Genomic DNA, 25,894 nt, shown 5'->3' on the forward strand with positions numbered 1-25,894 from the left:
GGACCTAGTGGTTTGCTTCTAATGAATAGAATATAGCAAACAGTGATGGGATGTCACCACCAGGATTAGGCACCAATGTGACACTTGCTTGCATCTTGTTTACTTTCTTTTGGTCTCTCACTTGCTCACTCTGATTGAAGCCAGTTGCTATGTTATGAACTGCCCTAGGGGAGGCCCTCCTGGCAAGAAACCAAGAGAGATCTTCAGTCAACAGCCAGAGAAGAACTGAGACCCTTAGTCCTCTTAGCCTGGAAGAACTGAATCTTGCCAACAATCATGGAAGTGAATTTGGAAGCAGATCTTCCCCATTTGAACCTTGAAATGACTGCAGCCCTAGTTGATTATTTGATTGAAGCTTTGTAAGAAATCTTTTTTTTTTTTTTTTAAGATTTTATTTAACAGTGAGATAGATAGAGCACAGGTAGGCAGAGCGGCAGGCAGAGGGAGAGGGAGAAGCATACTCCCACTGAGCAAGGAGCCCAATGTGGGACTCGATCCCAGGACCTCAGCCGAAGGCAGCCGCTTAACCGACTGAGCCACTCAGGGACCCAAAGCTTTGTAAGAAATCTTGAGCCAGGAGACCTGAGCTAAGCTGTACCCAGATTCTTGGCCATAGAAATTGTGAGATAATATTTGTTACTTTAAATTGCTAAATTTGGGGCTAATTTGTTCCTCAGCAGAGTAGTTGGGAAACATATGTAGGAGAGCATCTTTTTGTAGGGAAAGGCATAATCACTTTGTGAGTGTACTTTCTCTTTGCCTTTTCTCTTGCTCTTGGGTGAAAAGTACGCAAACCTGATGGTTGGAGTACTGGAAACCATCTCAGAGCATACAGATGAGTGTCTCATTGTAAGAATGGCATGAAAGTCATTTCTCATATCATAATCACTCCTGTGCTTAAACATAGGGAGTAGAATGGAAAGCAGAATCATTCTAAGTAAACTTTTCTTTCTTTGCCCCTGCCCTCTCTCATATAGCTAAATTTGCATAAGTTAAAGGTACATTACGATATACCCTCTGCGTTTAACCTGTCTTCATCTACCACTTTAGAAAGCCATCAATTTCTATTGTATACCTATATGCCAGAGATTTCTTTAAAAGGGTTAAAAATTCCTGAAAGCCAATAGTAATTTGCATGGTAGTCCTATGAGTTAAGAGCATTTTTTTTTTTTTTTGCATTTTATGTAGTATGTGTCCTTATGTGTGCTAGGCAGTGAAAGATAGAAATGGGGAGAGGTTGCCTTACTAGCAGTGGCCCTATCCATCCTTGAACTCCTTAACTATTGGCTTAGATCCATTGAGTTTGCCAGGTTAGTTCAACTGTGATAACCTGACCCAGCCACTAGGTGAGTCATATTGTCCAGGTACATTCTGACACTAAGGGTACATTTAAGAGGCACAGAAAGCTATGTAAGTATCAGGTGACTGTTCAGGTGAAGCAGGAATGGCTCCTGAAGCATGAGACTGAAGAAGGGTGTCCCAGTCTCAAGCCAAAGTTGGGATTAGCCACACAGTGTTAAAATTCAAAGGCATCATTGAGAGAGCATCTCAGAAGCGAGCAATATTTACTTGTGAATTCAAGGAATATAAAAAAGTTTATAGGTTTCAGTTTCCCCCCCTCCAAAAGGAAAAGTTTTTTTAGGTCTCATGGAGAAATGTAAAATCTTAGAACTTACATCATCCAATTCACTGAACTGAAAAACATCAATGAGAGAGTGATATTGATTTTAGCCATGAAAATGTTAATATATAGGCATATTTATGAAGCCACTCACTAAAGGCAGCTTTAAAATTTTTCATCTTGAAATGATACTTCAAGCTGTATTGCAAAGGTAGGTAATGATTCCTGGATTGGGACTGATTATCATTGATGACTGTCATTTTACAAGTGGGAAAATGGAGGATGAAAAAGATCCAGAGATTTGCCCAAAGTCACGGTGCTGATGATATCTCTAGGGCTTCAACCAAGCCTTTGACTTCCCAATTCCTGCACCATTTTAGGAAATTTAGGAGGGAGTCAGGGTAGACTAGTTTGGAACTTGAGTGACTATTAGTTGCCTATAAAATGTTTTGTATTGGACAACTGTTTTTACTTGATTGTGACAGCAACTACTGCTAATTCCCTTTTAAAAATTTGAGTTAAAATTGATAAAGTGGGCTCTCCCTCTCCATCCACCTCTCCTCTCACTCATGCTCTCTCTCTCAAATAAATAAAAAATTAAAAAATCTAAAAAAAATTGTGATAAAGTGGGTTTGGATTTGTTAGGTTTTGATATAGTCTTCATTCCAGTGGTCATGGGCTTAGAAGTTCTGTTTCTAGGGAAGGAAGAAGAATGGATCTTGAAGATAACTTACTGTTTTTGCCACAACACACTTGGCTCTGTCTGCAGTGTTTTTATTTCCTTCTCTGCTTAGCAAACTCTAGTTCATCCCTATAGGTTTAGCTCAATTATCATCCTTCCTGCAAAGCCTTCTCTCTGTTTTCTTACTGGGTTTTATAAATCCTTCCATCTTGACACTTTCTTGTTATTCATTTAGCAAGTTTTAAGTCCCTCCATATGTTAGGCATTATTCTGGGAACTGGGGATTTAGCAGTGACCAAAACAAAGTCCTTTCCTTTGCAAAGCTTATTGCATCATAATTATTTAGTATCTTTTGTACTCTAAGGCTGTCTCAAATTGAGAGAAGGGCAATATTCAAACTTCAAGCATTTTTATTCCCAACTGAATGTATAAATCTATTATCCAGGACTAAGATACAATCACTGGATAAGGCTTCAAAAGTACTTCATATTCTTTCCTATTAATCACAAAGGTAATATTTATGGTTTACAAATCATCTCTTTTAGGGAGTCACGGACCTTGGAAGGACCTTGAGGATTATTTAATTAAACCACTTCAGTTCAGATGAGAAGTCTGAGTATTGAATCACAAGATTTTATTTGCTCAGGATTATGTGCCAAGTTAACGTCAGGGCTAGAAGTAGAATCCAAGAATATTTATTCTTATACAGGTTCCTTTGATGTGTTGCATTTTGTGAAAAAGTATCACACTGAAAAATATAATTTAGTTATGTTTATAAAATCATCCTTTCTAAAAATTATAGCATTAAAGTTCAGGTAAAAAAAAGTATTACAAGAATAGGGATATGTTGGTGTGTGTGTGATAGTGTTAAGGACATTTTCTAATTCCAATATGTGGGGGGGAAAAGATATAAATAATTTGAATATAAACATATTGGAGAATGGTAATATAGAGTTGTAAAACGTCAAGTTACATTGTAAGCGTGATAGATGACATATCACAACAAGGTCTACACAGTCCTTCCCTAAAATTTTATGGATTCCATTAGAGATCTTCTTTATGTTAATTTGAGATCTGTGATAGTGCACACACACACACTCAAAAACCTGAAAATCAGTGTTTTAACTGAAAACTGATATAAAAATAAGCCATCATGCACAGTTTTTAGCAAGCACTGAACTCTAACACAGATCCTTGCTCTTTGAACCTTTGCTCTCACATACCAACAGATGCAGTCTAAACACATGCCCCCACGTTCACACCTACAACATTCAGCCCCTCACCTGCCCCTCAGACACAGTTCTGACACATCAGCTCCATTTCCTTCATCCATGGGAGATAGCGTGAAGGAGAAATGAAAGTCAGGAGCACAGATGCATGATGTACAAATGTGTGTATTATGCAAAGCCTATGGGAAAAAGCTTTGAATGAAATAGCAAAAATTTATTTCAGAAAAATTAACTTTGGTAAAATCAGTGAAAATATAGCCAGCTCCTCCAGCTTAAATTCATGAGACTAGAAAGCAAGATTGTGATTCAGAGTTTAATACAATCCATTTTTGGTAACAATATATTTAAACAAGTACAACACATTGATAATTTCCTGAGGAAAAGGGCTTAAAACAGTACTATTAAATTAGTTCTAATAGTCCTAAAAAGAAGAAAATAATAGTTTTCTTTCTTTTTTTGAGGTTTTTGGGTTTTGCTTATATCTTCTTTTCTTTTTTTTTTCATCGTAAGTGTACTCTTTGATCCCCATCCCCTATCCCTCCCCCCCCGACCTCCCCTCTGGTAACCATCAGTTTGTTCTTTATAATTTAAGAATCTGTTTCTTGGTTTGCCCCTTTCTCTCTCCCTTTTCTTTCCTTTGCTCATTTGTTTTGTTTCTTAAATTCCACATATGAGTGAAATCATATTATATTTGTCTTTCTCTGACTGACTTATTTCGCTTAGTGTAATACTCTCTAGCTCCATCCATGTTGTTGCAAATGGCAGGATTTCATTCTTTTTTATGGCCAAGTAATATTCCTTTATATGTATATATAAAGGATATATATATCGCATCTTTTTTATCCATTCATCAGTTGATGGACACTTGGTCTACTTCCATAATTTGGCTATTATAAAGAATGCTGCTATAAACATAAGGGTGCATGTATTCCTTTGAATTAATGTTTTTGTATTTTGGGGATAAATACCCAGTAGTGTGTAGTTCTATTTTTAACTTTTTGAGGAACCTCCATACTATTTTCCACAGTGGCTGCACCAGTTTGCATTCCCACCAATAGTGCACCAGGGTTCCTTTTTCTCCACATCCTTGCCAACACTTGCTGTTTCTTGAGTTTTTGATTTTAGCCGTTCTGACAGGTTATGAGGTGGTATCTTATTATAGTTTTGATTTGCATTTCCCTGATGATGAGTGATGTTGAGCATCTTTTCATGTGTCTGTTGGTCATCTATCTAGATATTCTATGGAGATATGCCTGTTCATGTCTTCTGCTCATTTTCAAATTGGATTATTTGTTTTTTGAGTATTGAGTTGTATCAGTTATTTATATATTTTGGATGCAAACCTTTTTTTGGATATATCATTTGCAAATATCTTCTCCCATTCAATAGGTCTTTTAGTTTTGTTGATTGTTTCCTTTGCTGTGCAGAAGCTTTTTATTTTGATATAGTCCCAATAGTTTATTTTTGCTTTTATTTCCCTTGTCTCAGGAGACATATCTAGAAAAATGTTGCTACAGACATGTCAGAGGTTACTGCTTGTGCTATCTACAAGGATTTTTATGGTTTTAGGTCTCACATTTTGGTATTTAGTCCATTTTTAGTTTATTTTTGTGTGTGGTGAAAGAAAGTGGTCCAGTTTCATTCTTTTGCATTGTAGCTGTCCAGTTTTCCCAACACCACTTGTTCAAGAGACTGTCTTTTTCCCATTCTATATTCATTCTTCCTTTGTTGAAGATTAATTGACCATACAGTTGTAGATTTATTTCTGGATTTTCTGTTCTATTCTGTTGATCTATGTGTCTATTTTTATGCCGGTACCATACTGTTTTCATTACTACTACTTTGTAATGTAACTTGAAATCTGGAATTGTGATTCTTCCAGTTTTTTCTTTTTCAAGATTGCTCTGGCTATTTGGGGTCTTTTGTGGTTCCTTACAAATTTTAGGATTGTTTAGTTCTAGTTCTGTGAAAGATGCTGTTGGTATTTTGATAGGGATTGCATTAAATCTGTAGATTGCTTTAGGTAGTATAGACACTTCAACAATATTTCTTCTTCAACCCATGGAATGTCTTTCCAATTCTTCACATTGTCTTGATTTTTTTTCATCAGTGTTTTATAGTTTTCAGAGTACAAGTCTTTCACCTTTTGGATTAAGTTTATTCCAGATATTTTATAGTATTTGGTGCAATTGTAAATGGAATTGTTTTCTTAATTTCACTTTTTTTTTTCCCTTAAGATTTTATTTATTTATTTGACAGAGAGAGACACAGTGAGAGAAGGAATACAAGCAGGGGGAGTGGGAGAGGGAGAAGCAGGCTTCCTGCTGAGCAGGGAGCCCAACATAGGGCTCGATCCCAGGACCCTGGGATCATGACCTGAGCCGAAGGCAGACGCTTAATGACTGAGCCACCAAGGCGCCCTTTAATTTCACTTTCTGCTGATTCATTATTAATGTATAGGAATGCAACAGATTTCTGCACCTTAATTTTGTATCCTGAGACTTTACTGAATTCATTTATCAGTTTTAGTGGCTTTTTGGTGTAGTCTTTAGAGTTTTCTATGCAGTATCATGTCATCTGCAAATAGAGTTTTACTTCTTCCTTATGAATTTGGATGCCTTTTATTTCTTTATGTTGTCTAATTGCTGTGGCTAGGACTTCCAATAATATGTTGAATAAAAGTGGTGAGAGTGGACATCCTTGTCTTGTTCCTGTCCTTAGGGGAAAAGCTCTCAGTTTTTCACCATTGAGTATGATGTTGGCTTTGCGTTTTCCTATAAGGCCTTTATTATGTTGAGATAAACCTACTTTGCTTAGTGTTTTTATCATGAATGGATGTTATATTTTGTCAAATGCTTTTTCTGCATCTATTGAAATGATCATATGGTTTTTATCCTTTCTCTTATTGATGTGACATATCATGTTGATTGTTTTGTGAATATTGAACCACTGTTGCATCCCAGGAATAAATATCCCAGGAATAAATAAAGATCATGGCATATGATTTTTTAAATGTATTGTATTCCATTTGCTAATTTTGACAATTTCTGCATCTATAATCATGAGAGATATTGGCATATATTTCTTTTTTTTGGTGGTATCTTTATCTGGCTTTGGTATCAGTGTGATACTGGCCTCATACAATGAACTTGGAAGTTTTCCTGACTCTTGTATTTTTTGGAATAGTTTGAGAAGAACAGATATTAACTCTTCTTTAAATGTTTGGTTGAATTCATCTATGAAGCTATCTGGTCCTAAACTTTTGTTTTTTGGGAGGTTTTTGATTACTGATTCAATTGCACTGCTGGTAATTGGTCTGTTCAAATTTTCTTTTTCTTCCTGCTTTAGTTTTGGTAGTTTATATGTTTCTAGAAATTTATCCACTTCTTCTAAGTTGTCTAATATGTTAGCATATTGGTTTTCATGATTCTATTATAATTGTTTGTATTTCTGTGGTGTTGGTTGTTATTTCTCCTCTTTCATTTATTTTGTTATTTCTCCTCTTTTATTTGTTTATTTTGTTATTTCTCCTCTTTTATTTGTTTATTTTGTTTATTTAGGTTCTGTCTCTCTCTCTTTTATTTTTGTTGAGTCTGGCTATAGGTTTATCAATTTTGTTCATCTTTTCAAAGGACCAGCTCCTGGTTTCATTGATTTTTTTTTTTTTTTAGTTTCATTTATTTCTGCTTCTAATCTTTATTATTTCCTTCCTTCTGTTGGTTTTGGGTTTTTTGTTGTTGTTGTTGTTGTTCATTTTCTAGCTCCTTTAGGTGTAAAGTTAGGTTGTTTATTTGAGATTTTTTTTTGCTTTTTGAGGTAGGCCTGTATTGCTATAAACTTCCCTCTTAGAACCACTTTTGCTGCATCCCTTGGGGCTATTGTGTTCTCACTTTCATTTGTTTCCATGTAATTTTTTATTTCTTCTTTGACTTCTTGGATGACCCAACATGTTATTTAACCTCCATTTATTTGTGGTCTTTCCAGATTTTTTCTTGCTGTTGATTTCAACTTTCATAACATTGTGATCAGAAAAGATGCATAGTATGACTTTGATTTTTAAAGATTTGTTGAAACTTGTTCTTTGACCTAATATGTGATGTATTCTGGAAAGTATTCCATGTGCACTTGAAAAGAATATGTATTCTGGTGTTTTAGGATGGAATGTTCAGAATACGTCTGTTAAAACTATCTGGTCCAATGTGTCATTCAAAGCCACTGTTTCCTTGTTAATTTTCTGTTTGGATGATCTATCAATGTGAATGAGGTGTTAAGGTCCCCTACTATTATTGTATTACTATTATTTTGTTTATGTTTGTTATGAATGTTTTGTGATTTTGGGTGCTGCCATGTTGGGTACATATTTACAATTGTTGTATCCTCTTGTCGGATTGTCCCTTTTATTATTATATAGTGTCCTTCTTTGTCTCTTGTTACAGTCTTTGTTTTAAGGTCTATTTTGTCCAATAAAAGTATTGCTACCCTGCCTTTCTTTTGACATCCATTTGCATGATAAATATTTCTCTATCCCCTCACTTTCAATCTGAAGATGTCTTTTGGTCTGAAATGAGTCTCCTGTAGGCAGCATATAGGTGGGTCTTATTTTTTTATCTACTCTGTCACCTTATGTCTTTTTCTTTCTTTCTTTTTTTGAGAGCGAGCATGAGCAGGGGTGAGAGGCAGAGGGACAGAGAGAATCTTAGGCAGGCTCCATACTCAGTTTGGGCCTGATGAGGGGCTCAATCTCATTACCCTGAGATCATGACCTGAGCTGAAATCAAGACCCTGACTCTTAACTGACTGAGCCACCCAAGCACCCCTGTCACCCTATGTCTTTTGATTGGAGCTTTTAGTCATTTATATTCAAAGTAATTACTAATAAGTATGTACTTATTGCCATTTTGTTACTCATTTTGTGGCTGTTTTGTAGTTCTTCTCTTTTCTTCTCTTTCTCTCTTCTTTCACAGTTAGTTGGCTTTTTGTAGTGATAAACTTGGATTCCTTTCTCTTTATTTTTTGCATATCTATGACTGGTTTTTAATTTGTGGCTACCAGTAGGTTTGTATATAACATCTTCTGCATATAGCAGTCTATATTAAGTTGATGGAAGCTTAAATTTAAACCCATTCTTTACTCCTCTCTCTACCATGTTTTAGGTATATGGTGTCACATTTTACATCCTTTTATTTTGTGAATCCCTTGACTGATTTTTAAGAGATACTGATTTTTACTGCTTTTGTGTGTTTTTTCTTTTCATACTTTCACTTATGGTCTTTCCTTTCCTCTCAAAGTGTCCCCTTTAATATTGTAGGGCTGGTTTGGTGATAATGAAATCATTTAGTTTTTTTGTTTGTTTGAGAAACTCGTTATCTCTCCCTCTATTCTGAATGATAGCCTTGCTAGATACAGTATTCTTGGCTGCAGATTTCAGCACTTTGAATATATCATGCCACTCACCTCTGGCCTGCAAAGTTTCTGCTGAAAAATCTACTGATAGCCTTATGTGTTTCCCTTGTATGTAACTGTCTTTTCTCTTGCTTCTTACAATTTTTTTTTCTTTATCACTACTTTTTTGCCATTTTGATTACTATGTGTCTTGGTGTGGACCTCCTTGGGTTGTTTTGGGGGGCATCTCTGTGCCTCCTGGATCTGGATATCTGTTTCCTTCCCCAAATTAGGTAAGTTTTCAGCTATTACTTCTTCAAATTTTCTGTCCCCTTTTCTCTCTCTTCTTCTGAGATCCCTATAATGCGAATGTTATTATGCTTGATGGAGTTACTGAGTTCCCTAAGACTATTCTCAATTTGCATAATTTCCTTTCCTCTCATTTGTTCAACTTGATTACTTTCCATTACTCTGTCTTCCAGGTTGTTAATTCATTCTTCTGCTTCATCTAGTCTGCTATATATTACATCAAATGTATTTTAAATTTCATTTATTGTGTTCTTAATCTCTTATTGGTTCTTTTTTATCTCTGTGTTAAGGGTTTCACTGATGTCTTCCACTCTTTTCTCAAGCCCAGTTTCTTTATGATCATTACTTTAAATTCTCTATCAGGCATGTTACTTATATCCATTTTGCCTTGGTCTCTTGCAGTGGTTTGGTTCTGTTCTTTCATTTGGGAGATATTTATCTTTCTCTCATTTTGTCTGACTTTCTTCATCTGTTTCTCTGTGTTAAGAAAGTCAGCTACTTCTCTTACTTTAAATGATAATAGCCTTATGAAGAAGAGGTCTTGATGGTGCAGGAAAACTCTAAATTTAACTCTCTACTGGTTTTCCCTACAGCCTGAACTTTTTCTGAATTGTGTACTATATTTAGATTTAGGAAGACATAATTAGATCAAATATTAGATTTTTAAAGCATATGAATACGGTAAACCATCAATGCCAAAAATACACAAGACAAAAACCATGACAAATCCAAAATTAGTAAAATAGATGTTATAAATCTCTCTGAAAGTGGTGTCCATTGACTGTTACTGACAAAGCATTTGTATTTTACATGATAAATTTTTGTTTATCAAGGATCTTGGAGGCTCTATCAAGCAATAAAATTATGAACAACAGGATAGAAAGATGAATACTTTCTTTATTAATGAGTGGATGTAGCTCACCTTCAGCACAGGCTAAGACTCTAAAGAATGAGTGGGATTCTTTTGGTTACTAGTGGCAGGAAAACTGACCCCATTTGGCCTAAAAGGAAATTTATTGTCTTGTCTAACTAGAAAGCCCAAGTGTAAGTCCCAAGGCTTCAAGTATAGCTGGATTCAAGCAAAACAATCCATTAGTGCTCCAACCATTCATTCTGCTTTCTGCATGGCTTCAGTATGAGGTTTCACACAGTAGTGCTCCAGTCCTTCTATCCTCTTAGGTTCAAGATGAAAAAACAAGAGCAAGTTCGCTTTCCCAAGAACTCAAAGTTACTGACTTGAGTCTCGTTCTCATCCCTGAACCAATCATTGTGGCTAAGGGAACATGATGCACTGACTAGCTTAAGCCTAAGGAGTATTTCACCTCTAAGGACAGAGGCGTAGCCTTGCTCAAGCACGTGGACTGAAGAGAGGGAGAGTGAGGAAAGAATAAAACTTACTATGAAAATTGGGATCTGTTGCTGGAAGATGGAATGGATGGGATTCTGGAATACAAGTCACACATGCCTATTTTATGAGGAATCTCAATTGTGGCCATGGAGATATAGTTTTGCTGGCTCTGTTAGTACCAATTAAAAAATGGTCCTAGATCAAAGGTGATGATAAAAATGTATAGTGAATCCACTATTTATAAGGCAGGTGTGCCACTGGATCATCAGTTTCCATTGCTGTACAATGACAATTATACCACTTACAACTCATTTTTTTTGGTGAGGATTAATAAGCCAATGCATGTGAAAACATAGGTGGTTAATAAAGGTCATTTGTCTTCCTATTTTCCTTTGACTCAAATTTTCCTTTCTTAGGTTTGGATTTATTCAAAATAGGAAGTATGCCTAACTCATTTTTTTAAATCTCCAGAACCTGAGACAGTAGCTTAGTATAGTGAAAACTTAACGTGTGCTGAAAAACTAAATAGGTGTATTAGTTAGATTATAGGATAGGCTACTGTAACAGAGACCATGCTATATAATGGATCAAACAAGATAGATGTTTATTTCTCTCTCATAGAGCAGTCTGGAGCTTTTGCACAGTTTTTGGTAGGAAGGCAACTCTCCCATAGATCATGCAGCCTTCTATCTTATTCCACCTTTCCCTTGTTTTCTTTGTGGGCAAGGTTGAAGCGTGCTGACCATCATCACAACTGTGGTCCAGCCTACGGGAAGTGGGAAGAAGATATAACGGGCAAATAGCTTACTTTTAAGAATGTGATACAAATATTGTGCACATCTCTTCTACTCACATCCTCTCAGACATTAGTCATGTGGCTACAATGAGCTACAAAGAATGTTGAGGAAGATAGCTTCTAGCAAGGCAGTCATAAGTCAGCTATGGAGTATCCATTATGAAAAAAGATGAGGAGATAGGAGATCAATGTGTGGTCTCTGTCACATGCAGCCATGTGAAGGTCAGAGACACTGGAGCAGTGGGTACCAGTTTTCTCACAATGTCACTGGCAATGAAAAAGCAAAGGAAATGCTACTTGGAAAGAACTGTGGGTCATAGTTTCAGAGTGTTAGATGTAAATGTGCCTCTCTGTGTTAAGGCTAAAGATGGAAGTTAAACTAATGGAATTTTATGCTTAGCAAATTGACTAAGTATAATCTTTTTTTTAAAGATTTTATTTATTTATTTATTTGAGAGAGAGAGAGACAGAAAGAGGAACAGAGAGCATGAGCAGGGGAGAGGGGGGCAGGGAGAAGGAGAAGCAGGCTCCCTGCCGAGCAGGGAGCCCAATGTGGGGCTTGATCCCAGGACCCTGGGATCATGACCTGAGCTGAAGGCAGACACAACCGACTGAGCCACACAGGTGCCTCAACTAAGTATAATCTTAAATGAATTCTAGAAAGCACTTATTTCTTTTAACTCAACTTACCTAAGTTTATTAGGTTGGAAGTATAAACTTAGAATTTATTTATTGTTAAAGGGTTACTTTTCTAAGAATGATTCATCCTCATTTGATCATTTCTTCATATTAAAGTTCTAAGGAATGTAGGAAGCATTATTTGAGCTAAGAATTATATTTTCAACTAAAGATATATAAAAGAATCTTAATTACAGTCTGTTCCATGTTGAAGAGAGCTGCCCTAAATCAAATATGACATATTTAGGCAATTAGATGTCCCAGAAAATCTGGGGCAGTCTAATTTTAGATATCTGTTGTTGTTACCAATCCTATAAAACATTTTTGAGCATGCATCACCAATATATGTGTATTTATTTATATATCTATGTACTAATATATATGTATGAACTGACATGTTGTGCACATTATAAAACATACAACAAAAAAGAAAAAATTTTAAAAGATTTTATGTATGTATGTATATATTTTATTTATTTTATTTTTTTTAAGATTTTATTTATTTATTTATTTGAGAGAGAGAGAATGAGATAGAGAGAGTATGAGAGGAGGGAGGGTCAGAGGGAGAAACAGACTGCCCACTGAGCAAGGAGCCTGATGCAGGACTCGATCCTGGAACTCCAGGATCATGACCGGAGCCAAAGGCAGTTGCTTAATCAACTGAGCCACCCAGGCGCCCTGTATGTATATATTTTAGACAGAGGGAGAGAGAGAGAGAGAGAGAGCGCTTGAGCAGGGGGAGGGGCAAAGGGAAAGGGAAAGAATCTCAAGCAGACTTTGCACTGAACATGGAGCCTGATGTGGGGCTCAATCTCATTACCCTGAGATCACAACCAGAGCCAAAACCAAGGGTTGGACATTTAACCGACTGAGCCACCCAGGGACCCCCAAAAAAGAAATTTTTAAAGGATGAGCTAAACTAATTGCAAATAGAAGTTTTAATACTCATTTCTTACATCCTCTTAGGGCTCATGCACACACAACATGAAAATCATTGCCTAGTCAATAATAGAGGCTAGACCAGAACCCAGGTCTCCTGACTAACAGTTAAGTGGTCTTTCCTCTTAACTGCATTGCCTTTCATCTTTATAATGTTCCATGTAACTAAAGTTTTGTTCTAGACAAGATGGAGTAGGTGCATCTCATTTTATACCTCCTGCTAATAACAATAACAATACCAAAAAATCCTGAATGAAATATATAAGTCATTTACTAGAAGATCAGAAAAGTGGAAAAAAGTGAATTAGCTAGACATCTTGAGACTTGAGGAATGGCCTGGTAGTGAGTTTCCTGGGCTCTTTTCTTGCTCTCAATATATCCAGGTCTGTATGCTAAAAATATTTGTAACCTTGAAACAACAGGGGGCAGAGACAAAAAAGCAAACAACAACAACCGAAAAACAAACAAAAACAGCAACGACCACAAAAATAAGAAAATCTTATTTGTCTAGCCGAAGGACTGGGAAAGGAGAAGCCCAACCCAATAGAACAGGAACTTCTTACCTATATGTGGTAGGCAGAATTCTAAGATGTACCTCCAAGTTTCCTACCATTGAGTAGATATCCTGACCTGGAACTGTGAATTTGATGGACATGACCTCTGTGGTTAGGCTATGTTATATGGCATGGTGGACATTAAGATAAGGAGATTATCCAGGTGATCCTGGCCTAATCTCATGAGCCCTTTAAAAGTTAAGAGTTTTCTTTGCCTGGTAGTAGAAGGGGAAGTCAGAGAAATTCAAAGCATGAGAAGCATTTGATATGAGGGTGGTTTCCTATTGCTAAGATGGAGGAGTCCACATGGCAAAGATCTGAGAATGGCCTCTAGGAGCTGAATGTGGCCCCTGCTGACAGGTAGCAAGACTCGGGGATCTTAGCCTTAACAACTGAAAGGAAATGAACTCTGCCAGCAATGTGAAAGAGGTGGAAGTGTATCTTTCTCTAGTTGAAGCTCCAGGTGGGGATGTGGCTGGACCACATCTTGATTTTAGCCTTATGAGACATCGAGCTATGGGATTCTTTTTTTTTTTTTTTTAAAGATTTTATTTATTTATTTGCGAGAGAGAGAATGAGAGACAGAGAGCATGATAGGGAGGAGGGTCAGAGGGAGAAGCAGACTCCCTGCCGAGCAGGGAGCCCGATGCAGGACTCGATCCTGGGACTCCAGGATCATGACCTGAGCCAAAGGCAGTCGCTTAACCAACTGAGCCACCCAGGCGCCCGAGCTATGGGATTCTTAACTAAGGAAACCATGAGATAATAAATTTTTGTTGTTTTAAACCAATAAGTTATTGTTAATTTCCTTGATCTTGAGATAAAACTTACGAAAAAGCTATGTACTCCCTCATCCCTATGGTGCTCCAGTAGTGGGGCTGGTTGGCAGAACTTTAACTAACTTCTACCATGTATTAGTTTCCTATTGCTGTTATAAAAAATTACCAAAAATTAGTGGCTTAAAACAATGCAAATTTATTATCTTACAGTTCTAGAGATCAGAAAGCCAAAGTGGGTCTTACTGGGCTAAAATCAAGGTGTCCATAGAATAGCCTTCTTTCTGGAAGCCTTTCTGGAGGCTTTGGGGAGAATCAATTTCCTTGCCTTTCCAGCTTTTAGAGGCTGCCTGCATGCCTTGGCTCATGGCCCCTTCCTCTATCTTTAAAGCACATCACTCCAACCTCTACTTCTGTGATCACATCTCCCCTCTTTTTTTGATCCTTTTGCCTTCTTTCTATAAAGACACTTGTGATTACATTGGGCCCACCTTGAAATCCGAGCTAATCTTCCCATATCAAGATCCTTAACTTAATCACATTTGCAAAGTCTCTTTTACCATGTAAGGTAACATATTCATAGGTTCTAAGGATTAGGATGTAGACAATTTGTGTGTGTGTGTGTATCATTGTTCTGTCACCACAACTCCCTACAGAGTAACACTCTAGAGGCTTTATAAACCAAATTGACATTTGAATCATAGCCCACAAAAGTGGGCTAGGCCATACATTCTGAACATAAATAGGTTAAGTACATGCTCAATTAGGATATCTTTTTTTTAGAGGAGAGAAAGAGTGAATGGGGTGGGGGAGGGGCAGAGGGTGAGGGAGAGAGAGAATCCCAAGTGAGCTCCATGCCCAGTGCAGAGGCTAACATGGGGCTTGATCCCACAACCCTGAGATCACAACCTGAGCTGAAATCAAGAGTTAGACACCTAACTGCCTGAACCACTCAGGCTCCCCTCAGTTAGGATATCTAAATAGGAATCAGACTCTTATGATATCCAACTGTCCAGGATATAGTACAAAACTGCTCACCATATTAGGCAAATTTCAACTCCAGTAAGAAAATATAATCAACAGATGTCAACATCAAGATGATGAAGATGTTGGAATTATCAGACAAAGATTTTAAAGCAGCTATTATAAAAACATTCTAATAAGCAATTGCAAATACTCAAGTCAAATGAAGAAGAAACAAAAAATCTTAGCAAATTTTATAGAAGATATAAAGATAAACCAAATGGAAATTTTAGAATTTAAAAATATAATAACTGAACTAAAAAATTCATTAGATGGGTGTTTTAATTGAACCTAGGATTTAATTTCTAAAAGTGACTAAATGATAACACTGACAGGTCAGTGCCATTGAAAGAAGAGTTTAAGAGGTATGCTGCCATGCAAGTCTACATGAAGAAGTACTAGAGTCAGTCAGGAGGCAGGAGGAGTGAGAGGAAAGCACAGGCACCAGCCTTTATTTGGAAACCAATAGAAGGAATGGGTGAGGCAGAGTAGTCAAGTTTGAACAAGTTTAGGATTGAATAGTTTGAGTAATTTCAGCAGGCTCTGAGCTATGGTGGTGATCTTTAGTTGTTCAATATCTGGCCCCGTGTGATTTAGAGCAGGGGAAATATTGGCTTGGTGTGTGAAAGTTGGATAAAGGAGGTGGTTGGGGTAGAGCTCTGGATTGGTAGGTTTGCATATAAAAAGCATGTGGTAGACAGAGTCATTTACTACCTCTAGGAATTAGTTAGCTCTGGGAGGGGCACTTTTGCCCTAGCCAGCAAGGCTCCCAAGATGTGAAAGCATCATAAATATAGAAAATAAAAGCATAATTAAAATAATGAGTTCAATAGCAAAATTGGCAGGCCAGAAAAGTCAGTGAACTTGAAGATAGAGCAGTAGAAATTATCAATATGAACAACAGATGAAAAAGGGATTTTTAAAAAAATGAATGGATCCCCTGGGACCTGTGGGATAATAACAGAAGATTTAACATTCATGTTATCAAAGTTTCAGAAGAAAAAGAACACACAGCTGAAAAATACTTGAAGAAATAATGGCTCAAACTTCTCAAATTTGGTGAGAGATATAAACCTACAGATTCAAGAAACTGAATGTACCCCCAAACAGAATAAACTTTTAAAAAATTCACACCCAGACATGTCACAATTAAATCTCTGAAAAGGGAAGATGAAGGAAGATGAAGAAAAACTTTCAAAAGCTGCCAGAGCCAGAGAGAAGCCATGCATTACCAATTGGGGAACAATGAGTCAAATGATAACAGATTTCTCCTCAGAAACTTGAAGGACAGAAGAAAGAGGCAAACATTTTCCAAGTCCTGAAAGAAAATCACTGTCAACCCAGAATTCTTTTTTTTTTTTAAGATTTTATTTATTTATGATAGAGCGTAAGCACAAGTAGGGGGCGGGGAAGAGGGAGAAGCAGACTCCCTGCTGAGCAGGGAGCCCAACACAGGCCTAGAAGGAAGAGCTTAACGGACTGAGCCACCCAGGCGCCCCCCGGTATTCTTTATCCAGCAAAAAATATCCTTCAAGGGCGCCTGGGTGGCTCAGATGGATTAAGCGTCTGCCTTCAGCTCAGGTTATGATCCCAGGGTCTTGGGATCCTGCATCAGGCTCCCTGCTTAGCAGGGAGCCTGCTTCTCCCTCTCCCACTCCCCCTGCTTGGGCTCCCTCTCTGTGTCAAATAAATAAATAAATAAATAAATAAATAAAACCTTAAAAAAATATATCCTTCAAGAAATAAGGTGAAGAAACATTAAGAGGATTTGTCACCAGCAGACTTGCTCTAAAAGAATGGCTAAAAAAGCTATTCAGATAGAAAGGAAATGACAATGAAAGGACTCTTGGAACATCATGAATGAAAAAAAGAGTAGTGGATTTATGTAGATTGCATACTATAAAACATTCCTGAAGTGACAAAATTGTGGTGGTGGAGAATAGATCAATGGTTGCAAGGGTTAGGGCCAGGAAAAGGTGTGATTATTAAAGTATAACACGAAGAAGTTTCTTTCTGATCATATGGTGATAGAACAGTTTTGGATTCTGCTTGTGGTAATGGTCATAGGAATCCATACATGCGATAAGATTTCAAATTTTACCCTTAAAAAGAGTGTATATAAAGAAAGACTGGTGAAATCCAAATAAAATCTGTACCTGAATGAACAGCATTGTACCACTGTGAATTTCCCGGTTTTGACATTTTACTATGGTTATAGGAAATATTATCAATGGGGCAAGACTGGGTACACAGAAACTCTCTGTAATATTTTTTTACAATTTCTTGTCTTAACCAATTCCAAAATAAAATATTATAATAAAAAATAGGACCTATTTTAGTTTTTTTAAAATTTAATAATTGAGAAAGGTAGGATAAGAGCAGGTGAATTCAGGATTTGGAGAAAATCAGCTGAATTGGCAATTGGTGTAGGATAGATTTTGGTTGGTTCAGTGAGATCATTCTTTGCACACATCTCCACCAATCTATACACACACATGCATATGCACACTCACAGACACACACAAACACAATTATACTCACCTAGGTTTCAATATTTCCCTATTATCCTTCTACCATTCTCTTTCCAGCCACCTCTCTTAGATTTTTTCTGTGCTTAGCATTAGAAAAGATCTCTCAGGAGATCATCCCTCCCCCCATTGGTGGTTTGACCCATTTAACTCCTCTCTGCACCCACTTCTGCTTATCTCCTAACCATTTTTGAAACCCCTATAGTTCTTGTTATCATAAAACTCTAGCCCCTACCTCTAAGAATTATTTGCCAGCAGCCTAATAACATTGCAGCATTTACTGAGCCTTATTAGATATGATGGAGTGAGAGGGCACAGGCCTGACTCAGAGGCCTGTCAGACCCTAGAGGTGCCACAGTCTTACCATCACATTCCTGAGGCCCATATGTCCTCTGGAGGGTAGAGGTTGGAGGAGAACTCTTCCATAAAAGTCTGATGAAACCATGGCAGGTGGGTAGGAAGTTGGAGGAGAGGAAGGGAGTGGTGAGAAGTTAGCTTATTTAGGAGAATGCTCTCCAGCTCAAATCCTTTGATGATCATTCAGGCTAGGACTGAGAAAGGAGAAGGGAAGTCAAGAGAACAGAAGGAACAGAAAATTTCTGATAGCCAAAGACTCTATTCCCATCTTGTTCTGAGGCTCGAGGGAAAGGAAGGGTAAAGATGGTAGACCCAGTTCTGAGGCCACTGGGAGAGGGAATAGAGCTCAGTTATTGTGGATGACTTTGCGGATCCAGTCTGTATAGTGGGAAACCCTGGTGTAGTAGCCAATATCACCTCTCAGAATACATCCTGCTGACCAAGATAGGATCCCGTGGAGCTGATTCTGGCACAGGATTGGGGCAGCAGCTAATTCCTGTTAGGAAAAGGACAGATGGGTCAGGCAGGATAGCCAAAACAAAGATGACCTAGTACCTAGAGCCAAGTCCCTGAGGGGTCCAGAATAGAAAGACTTAGGTGATAAGGACTGGGAGAAATGTCTGGTGGACATCTTGGGCCCATCCCAGCACTCATTCTAGGCCACATCAGAGTTAGCCATGAAGAAATAAGAACACTCTGAGATGTATCTGCCCTGGCATCTAAGTTCATTCATTATTGAAAAGACACATTCTTTCCTGGATCCCATTTACCTTTATCTCTTCTTGAATGTAGAGACAGGAAATTAGATTGGCTGAGGGAGATATGTGGACCCCAAAACAGTGTCCTAGACCAAACTCAAACGGGGCAGAGGGAAAAGAGTTACCTTACATGTGTGTGTGTTCTCCAGAGATGATCCTGCACAGAACATGTTCTCTGTGATTTTAACAGGAATTTGTCCTACAGGAGACTCTTGGCAGTCATCATTAGAGTACCAAAAGACAGTCTGGTTTAGCTGGATATCAGGCTCTGTGTCTATGAACATGAGCGTGTGCGCGCACACACACGCACACACACACACACAAAGAAAGAGAGAAAGAGAGAAAAGTCTTTGTTTCTCTTTGATCCTTAACATGTTCATCTCCCTTTCTTCTCCCCTTCTCTCCCTCTTTTCTGTTATTAACCTCTCCATCATTCAGTGAAAGAAAAAGCCAAAATGAAAAGGAACCAGAGAAGAAGGAAACATAATGAAATGAGAAAACCATGATCTGGTCCCAGTGTTGTAAACTGCATACCTTGGGCTTGTATGTGCATGCTTTTTTTTTTTTTTTGTGAATGCTTGTCTCTAAGTTTCTAATGAATAAGTCACACTTAGCATCACCAGTGGGATTACTTGCCAACCCCTTCCTCACCCAGACACATTTTTGCCCTCACCTGGGGGATGAATGAGTCAAGAACACTGGATTCCAGAGACCTCCAGCCATAAACAGTCATGTTACCAGCTTGGGCCTCAATTTCCAAATAAATAAAACTAGAGGTTAAGATATTATAAATTCTCAGGTTTCTTCCAATTCTCATGACTTATAATAAAAATTATATGATAATCCTCTTTGAGTGGATACTTAAGGAGCACTAAGGGTCTGTCTTGAGGGCCACTCACTGGAATTCTTCCATTCCCAGCCCCAGCCAGAGACTGTGCACTTTTCCCCTCTTCTGTCATCTGTGGTATTGGGCAGAACCACCAGCTTCACCTGATCGTTGAGCTTTTGGGGATGATTCAGCTTGATAAGCATGAGGTCATGCTCAGCAGAATCCCGGATAAAATCTGGGTGTTGGACAGTAAGCATGGGTCTTAAGTTTCCAATCTTGTTTTGGAAACTCTCTTTTGAAGCAGCAATGTTTATCTCAAGAAATCTGGAACAGGCCATGAAGGATTAGATATTATTCTATTGTTCACCTTGTATCCTTTCTCCCCCAACTTGCTTTGTGACTTTGTATGAATTCCTTCCATAACTTGCCAAGACCTCCATTTCCTTGTCTGGCAAATGAGCAATTTCCACTGTACTTCTATAACTCTTTGATCTGTACCACATTGTATATAGGCTTTTCTTCCTATTGATTCATCCCTTAGTCCTCAGCTTCCCCAGTTCCTTCTGTCTCATCCCACCCAGAAATCTAGCTCATAACCACCTAGATCTATTTCCTGCTTCCTTCCAATCACTTCTCAGGCTTGAGAGCTCCTGGGCAAGTTTCTTCAGGGCTGAGCCTCAGTACCCCCTTAGCAATCTCAGTGACTAAGGGGGACTACCTCTCCCTCTAGGACTCCCATTACTCACGGCAAGAAGCAGTGGGCTGCAGTGAGAACCCACTGTTTGTGGATCAGCGTCCCCAGACAAGACTCATATTCTGAGTTCAGGAAAACCAAAAAGGTTGGTACAGTTTTGATGTCCATCTGATTGAACTGCTGGGCTAATTTTACTTGTATCGGTGTTGGTTTTACAGTTATTGTTGTTACTACTGTCAGATAGGGGAAAGGAAGACAGAATTTTAGAGACAGGCAGATATTCCAGAAGATAGGAGTCTGAAACACTTTATGTGGAAGTGCTTTGAAATGGTCAATGTGTTATTGACATTTGAGGTGTTACTGAACAATTTCAGGGTCCTTCTGTTAATTTCCCCTTAGACTTCCCTCTGTATTTGTATCCTCCTTCTTTTTACTCCTCTTCTCCTTCCTTCAGCTTGATATTTCTTTTCCTTAAGCTTCCTTGCTAGCTATATAGCAAAATCACATTCTTTTGCCAACACCCACCATCCATTATGCCAAGTCTTATTATCTCAGTCTGAATCTTCTCTTGCACCCATGAAGCCAGAGGAAAATCAGTGGGCTCTAGATATCTCTGAGTGGGCTAGGAAACTTCCAATCACCAGGATCCCAAATTCTTATCTTTCTAACTAATGTACTCACCACCCATCTTAGCTAGACCCATTTCCTACACTTTCTTCCAATATGAACTTTTCAAAGTTTTAAGCCAAAATAGGAACCTGCACTCACCAGTCACTGTCAGAACACTGAAGACTAGAAAGAGATGTTTCATGTCTGTGATCTCCATGCCCTCTTGCAGTAAGAAGACCTGGGAAGGGAGTGAACTACTAACAAGCCTGATCTCCTAGAAGCTTTGCAAAGGGAGAAATATCAAGGTGGGGTGGGGATATTCAAGGGAGCAAAGTGCTCTAAACCAAGGGAGGATGGCATCAAAGGGAAGAAGGACAGCCAGACCTTATTTCTCTAGAATGTCTGCCCTCCCATTGTAGTCTGGGAGATTTTTCTAAGGTGAAATGCCTGACCATAGAGGGATATCCTGTAAGCCAAGAGCTTTATTAGCAAAGATAAATCTCAACTGGCCAGTTGTGTCTGCCTTATTCCACTGTCTCCAGTAATACTTCAGCTGCCGGTTCCCTTACATTTACTCACCTGTCTTCACTTACTGTGGCTGATCTTCACCACTCTGTGTGACATTTACTAGCTCTCAAGTTCAAAATAAACTCCCTCCTCTGTGAGCTACACACCTCACCTAACAAACTGAGCCTTTCCCCATGTCACACTGACTCTTGCCCTAATGTCACACTGGCTCCACCTCATGGCATCCTTTCATGTCACAGTCCCCATACCATGTCATCTTCCCTCTAACCCCCACATACCACTGACCTCTCCCTGAAACTTTGCAGAGCCATGTAGAGACAGAAAGGGCTCAGCATGGAGTTCACTCAGAATGGAGTCAAAGACATAACAAGTAGAATGTATCAGTTGACTTTTGCTGGCAAATTTCCTCAAAACTTAGTGGTTTAAAATGGTAGTCAATTATTTGGTCATAATTCTGTAGGTTGCCCATTTGGGATGGTCTCAGCAGGGCTCATTGATGCATCTGAGATCAGCTGGCAGTCAATGGTCCCACAAACATGTCCAGTGGTTGGCTTGTTGTCAGCTAGAGTGATGAGGATAACTAGGCCATGTGTCTATCATCATCCAACAGGCTAGTCCAAGATCATTTATATGATGGTAGTTGCAAAGTTCCCAAGATCAGAAAAATGGTAAATCCCAATGCCCAAATCTTCAAGCCTTTACTTATGTCATATTTGCTAATGTCCCACTGGCCAAATCAAGTTGCATGGCCAACTCAGATTCACAGGTAGAAAAGAGTCCACTACCTGACGGGAGAATGTGTAAAATCATATTACAAGGGCACAGATAGAAGAAGGGGCATAGTTTTTGGCCTTTTTTCTTGTCATTTTATTGTGTAAATTTTCAAACATAGAAAAAATTTAAAAACACTGTACTGTGAATACTGCCATGCCCACCACCTCTTTTCTTCAATTAACACTTTGCTATATTTGTGTTATTACATAGTTATCAATCTATAGTTGTGATTTTGTTACAATCTACCACACAGAGGCAACCAGCTTAATCTCCTACAATCTGGCTTCCTCTCCCACCTCTCTGATAGCAACTCCTTTTCTCATGGCTGCCACCCTTACCATATAGCCCCTGAGTTGTGATAGCTTTCAAACTGGCCTTCTTTGACAAGCTATCTCTTTCTCTATCCAATTTTGCCAGATTGATTTTTTTTTTTTATTAATTTGTCGTGCTCTTGCTTAAAAGCTTGCAGTTGTTCCTAGCGCCCATTACTTCATGTCCAAACTCCTCTGCTTAGCTGCCAAGGCCCTCAATAATCTGGTACTAACATGTGACTCTGTAGGAATATGACATAATGGGCAGAGTCAGAGTTCCTGGGCAATCTCAAAAGCAGCCTGTGTCCTTGAAAGATCTGTTGGTGAACTTCTTATCTCTCTCTGACCAACTCTAGTCCCTGTGTGTCCTAACGACTTTTAAAATTCGCCGTAATCTTTGGCTTTTAGCCCTCTTAGCTTGGCCCCACCTGGACATCTCCCATCAGCACCCCATAGGCACCAATTTCTGCTCTGACCTGGATATCTTCTCTTTGGATCCTTGTCAAAAATCCCATGACTTTCATTCTTCTACGGTCATCTGTTTCCCTACTGGTGAGAAAGGACTGGCTTCCCCCTCTGTCATTTGTCAAACAGTGGCCTGTTTTGAATATATTCTTCTGATTGGCTGTGAGTCCTTGGCTTGTGTGAACCTTCCTGGGTTCACACAAGAAAGGATTCCCATCCAACCTCTGATTTGACTATACCTCTCACTATACTGAGGAGTAAGACCTTTCTCTGCTCCCTAGCTGTGCTAATTCCTGTCTGGCACCCACTGAGCTCCACTTGTTCAGACTGGGTTTTAAGAGCCCCTCAGATTCCATTTGTGTCCACTGTCCCTCCCACCAAACTATTCCCTGGTGCATTATTTTTCTCTTTTCTCTACTATAGAATTTTCACTCTGGGTCAGCTAGTTTCTTTGGTATTCTTCACATAGACCATTTCTCTACATGCTTCCTTTCATTCTTTGGCTTACTGTATAGACATAATTGGGGGCATCTACCCTACCTCACCCCTTATCAGGGAGTCTGCTCCTGCCCATAACCCTTGCTAAATGACTCAAGCTTGGATGTCAAAGGGCCAGAATCTGGATCCTCAGAGACACTTCCTGGATCAATGTAGCTCTACTTCAATGCCCAAACCCAGTTTTGCCTGATCTGGGTGTGACACCTCCACATTCATAGCTCATCCTATCAGACACCCACATGCTTCTGGATGGTCTCAGACTTAAGAAGCTCCATTTACTTGGTTCATGACCTTGACTTAAGAGCAGGATTTGTATCTGACTCAACTCTGTGTCTCCAGATCCTAAAATAATACCTAGCACTGCATAGTAGATTTTTTTAAAAAAAGATTTTATTTATTTATTTGTCAGAAAGAGAGCACAAGTAGGGGGAGCGGCAGGCAGAGGGAGAAGCAGGCTCCCCACTGAGCAGGGAGCCTGATGGGGGGACTCCATCCCAGGACCCTGGGATCATGACCTGAGCCAAAGGCAGATGCTTAATTGACTGAGCCACCCAGGCATCCCTGCATAGCAGGTTTTATACACACACACTCATGCATACACATACATTTTTTGGATGAATGAGTGAATACCATCTATCTCCTGACTTAAAACTCCCAACAGCCTGCCACACTGATCTGACCTCCAAATAATGTAAGCTCCCTGGCTTGCCTCAGGTCACTTCCTTGTGAGTTAATGGGAATAGCATTTCAAGATTATGGTCTTTGATTCCAAGGATCATGTATTAGACATCACTGGCATGAGATTTAATCTTTTTCTTTCTTTTAAAAGCTTAATTGAAATATAATGACATACAATAAATTGCACATATTTAAAATGTACAATTTGGTAAATTAATGAGCATATTCCCAAAAGATTCCTTATGCCCCTTTGTAATTCCTCCTCTTTCCCTCCAACCTACCACCCTATCACTAGGCAGCCATTAATCTCTTTCTATCATTATAGATTAATTTGTATTTTCTAGAATATTAAATAAATAGAGTCATTACAGTCAGTTTTCTTTTTTGGTCTGGCTACTTTCACTCAGCATAATTAATTTGGATTCATACATATTGTTGTGTGACACTGGAGTTCATTTATTTTTACTGCTGAGTAGTATTCTATTGTATTGATATACCAAAATTTTTGTTTATCTATTGATGGATATTTGGGCTGTTTGCCGTTTGGGATTATACAAATAGAGCTTCTGTGAATGCTTTATATATGTGGGTCTTTATGTAGGTGCATATGTGTATATATGTCTTTATGTAAACATATGCTTCCTTTTCTCTTGGGTAAATAACTAAAGATGAAATGGCTGGATCCTATATAGTAAGTGTACGTTTAATTTTTAAAGAAACTGCCAAATTGTTTTCCAAAGTATTTTACATTCTTGGGGCCCCTGGGTGGCACAGTTGGTTGAGCTTCCAACTCTTGGTTTTGGCTCAAGTCATGATCTCAGGGTTGTGACATCCAGCCCCTCATTGGGCTCCGAGCTCAGCAAGGAGTCTGCTAAAATTTCTCTCTCCCTCCCCCTCTGCCCTCCCCCACTCTCTCTCTCTCTAAAGTGAATAAATAAATCTTTTCTTTTTTTCTTACATTCTCACCAGAAGTGTAAGAGTTCCAGTTCCTCTATATCTTCACCAATACTTGGTGTGCTCAGTCTTTTAGAAACTTTTTAAATTTGACATATAGTTGACATATAACATTGTATTAATTTTAGGTGTACAGTGTGTTCAGTCTTTTTCATGTCAGCTATTCTCCTAACTGTGAAATAGTGTTTCAGTTTGGTTTTAATTTGCATTTCTCTATGATTAATGATGTTGAACATCTTTTCATGTGTGTATTTGCCATCCATATATCTTCTTTGATAAAGTGTCTGTTCAAGTCTTTTGCCCATTTTTAAATTGAGTTGTTTCATTCTTTATAATTGAGATGGGAAGGGCTTTTAATATATTCTGAAAGGAGTTCTGCAATACTTCCTGTAGCTGGAGCAAGGGACTCCTAGACCTGCTTGCTCCCAATTTTTGAATCTTTCTCCTTCCAAACCCCTGACTAAGCAGCTACACTATTCATCATTTGAGTCTTATGTTTTTATTTCAGGCTACTTTTCTTTCCACACAATGTAGATGACCAGATATACCACCAAAGCTCTTCCCATCATTGTGT

The 25,894-nt window shown here is 38.5% G+C and overlaps 1 protein-coding gene across 1 annotated transcript; it reads right to left on the reverse strand.

The window, feature by feature from the left end:
• Nucleotides 1-18,466: 18,466 nt before the first annotated feature.
• On the reverse strand, nt 18,467-21,329 carry LOC110592073 (serine protease 58-like). The gene is made up of 5 exons (XM_044913616.1): nt 21,272-21,329; nt 20,556-20,736; nt 19,880-20,133; nt 19,106-19,254; nt 18,467-18,718 (listed from the first exon to the last, which is right to left on the reverse strand). Exons 1-5 carry the CDS (start codon nt 21,327-21,329, stop codon nt 18,569-18,571), a joined length of 792 nt encoding a protein of 263 aa, XP_044769551.1. The 3' UTR covers nt 18,467-18,568.
• Nucleotides 21,330-25,894: the final 4,565 nt, after the last annotated feature.

The sequence above is a fragment of the Neomonachus schauinslandi genome, chromosome 3 (genome assembly GCF_002201575.2).
Source record: "Neomonachus schauinslandi chromosome 3, ASM220157v2, whole genome shotgun sequence".
Classification (NCBI taxonomy): Eukaryota; Metazoa; Chordata; class Mammalia; order Carnivora; family Phocidae; genus Neomonachus; species Neomonachus schauinslandi.

Excerpts from the sequence above, each read along its gene's own strand:
- LOC110592073 (XM_044913616.1), bottom strand. The coding sequence starts at position 21,329 with ATGGAGATCACAGACATGAAACATCTCTTTCTAGTCTTCAGTGTTCTG. Across the intron at positions 20,737-21,271 it reads CAGTGTTCTGACAGTGACTG|TAGTAACAACAATAACTGTA; the intron begins GTGAGTGCAGGT and ends CCTATCTGACAG. Across the intron at positions 18,719-19,105 it reads AGAACACACACACATGTAAG|GAATTAGCTGCTGCCCCAAT; the intron begins GTAACTCTTTTC and ends TTTTCCTAACAG.